This window comes from Procambarus clarkii, chromosome 6, assembly GCF_040958095.1.
Source record: "Procambarus clarkii isolate CNS0578487 chromosome 6, FALCON_Pclarkii_2.0, whole genome shotgun sequence".
Taxonomy (NCBI): domain Eukaryota; kingdom Metazoa; phylum Arthropoda; class Malacostraca; order Decapoda; family Cambaridae; genus Procambarus; species Procambarus clarkii.
Window position 1 is genome coordinate 16220184 of NC_091155.1, and position 3421 is coordinate 16223604.

The following is a 3421-nucleotide window of genomic DNA, read 5'->3' on the forward strand; positions in this document are numbered from 1 at the left end:
GTACGCTTCTTTGTGTGGGTGGAATGTGTTCGTCTGTGTTTTTGTATGAATATTTACTAATATTATTAAATTTCAATCAATATTATGAGTGCAGAGTCGATCATCAACTCTAAGGCCCAACTGGCTTTTCTGTTCACATTGGCTGAATAACGAGACTCGACAATCTTGTTCTTTATCATACTTGTTTTCAAAGTTTTTAATTGAGGTAGCCTCAATTACACACTCATCGACTCATTTCTCATATTCATTATATTAATGCTCCGTGAGTGCTTTCCCCTATATCATGGATCTTGGTTAATCAAGCAATTACCGAAGAACTTGCGAGCTTGTACATCTTTTCTCAGTCCTTGAATGCTTGGTTTACATATATTTTTGCATTTTTGAAAACTAGGAGGCTAATAATACAATAATAACATGATTTGGAAAGTTTCAATGCTCGTAAACTGTTAAAATATAACAACGAAGCAGACAAATAAGGTGCACAAACAGTAGCCAGCAGTGGTCACACCACCTGCTGGTTATTTAGTCTATTCTGATGCACAGGGAAATACTTCCTCAAAACATAATTGTCTGATTGTCCAATGGAACGATATGTTATCGCTCTATTGTGATTTGCAGTTTATAGGATATGGAGAAAACAGATGTAAAAACCAAGAATTTACCATTCCATGGAAAGTAGGAAGTTGAGCTAGGTATCTCCAAGATGTTTCTTTATTATGAGCGGCCATGGTTTTGTCGGCAGAATGACACCTCATTACTACGGATCTTACAATATACATGAGGTGCGTGGTCATGAAACAGGAAAGGTGTGACGCAGCGCATCAGCAAGGTCGGGAAGACAAGAGTATATAAAGAGTTGACGGCACATCATCTGCAGCTCAGACCTAGACTGCCACCTTCCTACATCAAACATGGTCAGTCTCTCTCTGTTTACACTGATATCTTTACTGTCTTCAATATTTATACAAATTTACATTTTAGGAGAAATGAATGCTAAAAAAGTTAATTACAAACATTGAAATTTTTTATTTTTCCTTTCACAGAAAGTGCTGCTCATCACCGTGAGCGTTGCCCTCCTGGTGGGATCCTCGAAGGCAGGCGGAGTACATGGAGGCGGTGGTGGGTTTGGAGGCGGCGGAGGAGGTTTTGCACACGGTGGAGGAGGACTGGGTTCCTTCGGTGTTGGATCTCGCTATGGTTCAGGCGGAGGCGGCATTGGAGGTGGAGGATTCGGAGGTGGTGGACTTGGAGGAGGATCCAAGGGCTTTGGGGGTGGTGGCTTCAGTAGTGGCGGCTTCGGAGGCGGTGGATCTCGCTATGGCTCCCGTGGAGGCGGCTCTGTAGGTGGTGGATTCGGTGGCGGCGGCTTTGGAGGTGCTGGATTCGGAGGAGGATCCAAAGGTTTCAGTGGTGGTGGCTTCGGTGGTGGCGGCTTCGGAGGAGGATCCCAGCGTTATGGATAAAGAATATATATATGTCAACTTTAAGTTCTAGACATTTTTGTCAGGAATGGAGTTCCTGATACCATAGTAAATATAAACACCAAAATAAACCTCTGAATAAAAGTCTTTATTGATTTTATTTCCTATCTGATATATTTGATTATTCAAACTCCTGTATCACTTTTCCAATGTCATTTTATTCAAATCTCTCACACACGCAAGTTTAATTCTAACTGTTCTATGATTAGATTTTTAGCAATTCTTAGTACTCTTCTACTTTCCGTTTTGTTACTTATGCTTCTTATATAAGAACCACATATATCTTCAATAATGGAATAGTAATTACTATGTGTTTATGTGACAGAGATTTCTATAGTTTATTTTAGGATCAATTGCGGTCGTGTGCCAGATACCACAGACAGTGTTTTGTTACGTCGGGGCTGGTTCCTTGCATTATCTCAACTATTGAACTCTGTTCAACTCTTGTAGAACCCCAAGCATCTGTATCTTGTAATTCTTTCTGCGACACGGTCAATCCCTCTTGGATTTTTGTACATATATCTTCACGTAAGTCCTATCTTACGATGGTTACAGATTAATATCATTTGGCGCAGATAATTTCTAACAGTGATCACCTATATTTTTAGGTTGCATTTTGAAAACAGTTTTCCTTTTCAACAATTATATCACTTATTAGCACTATGGATATGGGTGCCAACACCGTTCATTGTGAGAACTCTAATGGTGAACTTCCTTACTACAAATTTCCCCATATTACTGATTCTTCCTATTTGTTATTAATTAAGTAGTTCCCAACAAATTCCTACTTTGCTAGTTTCTTCTGCCCAATTTTTCAATTTGTACATGATCATTTATGCAGGATAGTATCAAATGGTTTCTTATAATTATAAAGTGTGCAATCTAATCACCCTTGTCTACTGTCAATCTTCATAATAGAGCTCTAAAAAATATGGTGTTATTAGATACTTTTATCTCAATATGTGGTGGAATTGTCTCTAAAGTTAATTAATTTTTTGTTTTATTAGGCTCTTCCTTCTTTGCCTTATATTTTGCAATGTTAATGAAACTATTCTGTTGTTCAGAAGTTTTGTCTCCTCCCACTTTTATATGACTGTATCACTAGGCCTTTTTTTCTGTTTAGCAACTCCCATTTTTCCATTAATGGGATGATAATCACTGTGATTTGCTTGAAATAGATTTCAGCAATTTAGGTTATGATCTATGCAGACGATGAGTCACAATACATGGCTAAAGATAAGGTGACCAAACGACACATCAGAAGATGGAGAAACGACGACGGTTCGGTTCGTACTGGACCATTATCAAGTCATGTGAACCATAAAATCATAAACATTATGATGTATGGTTCAAACCTGTCAGGTCACACATTGTTTCATCAAGTCCGTGGGGCTGGTTTCTTACAACTTATATATGTGTGTATTATTTATTAAAGAACCCTCTCATCCATGTCATGTACGTAGTTATTTCTCCTAGGCGTTCAATGTGTCTCGAAATGTTAAATTTGACTAAGCACACATGTCCCAGTTTTCAATGTTATCTCTCTGCTTCTCATGGCATGTTTCGTCACCTGATTGTTCAATATGGTGTCCTGCAATACGATACTGTGAATCATCAATTTTTTTCGTTCGAAAATTGTTTTTCCACTCGCTTATGCTCACTCCCCTGTGCATTTTTTTGCTACTATCTTTGTTCTGGCTCAATTTAAAGAATTTTAGCCATGCTAAATATTAGTTATGTAAATTGTTTATAGATTCCTTATATTGCTTTTAAAACCATTGGCTGTCGTCTCAAATGATCTATGCATTTATTCAGAAACGTTCCTCTATTTTGCTGCCTAATATTTATGTTTCTTACATTCCATTTTATCGATCATTGATTTCTCCTAGAGTTTTCTTTTTCATTGGGTTCATGCTCCGTGTCATTATATTTCTCTATAA

At 37.8% G+C, this 3421-nt stretch overlaps 1 protein-coding gene across 1 annotated transcript; it reads left to right on the forward strand.

The window, feature by feature from the left end:
• Positions 1–878: 878 nt before the first annotated feature.
• On the forward strand, positions 879–1568 carry LOC138354951 (uncharacterized). Its single transcript, XM_069309535.1, has 2 exons — positions 879–914; positions 1044–1568. The coding sequence occupies exons 1-2, from the start codon at positions 912–914 to the stop codon at positions 1461–1463; spliced, it is 423 nt and encodes a 140-aa protein (XP_069165636.1). The 5' UTR covers positions 879–911; the 3' UTR covers positions 1464–1568.
• Positions 1569–3421: the final 1853 nt, after the last annotated feature.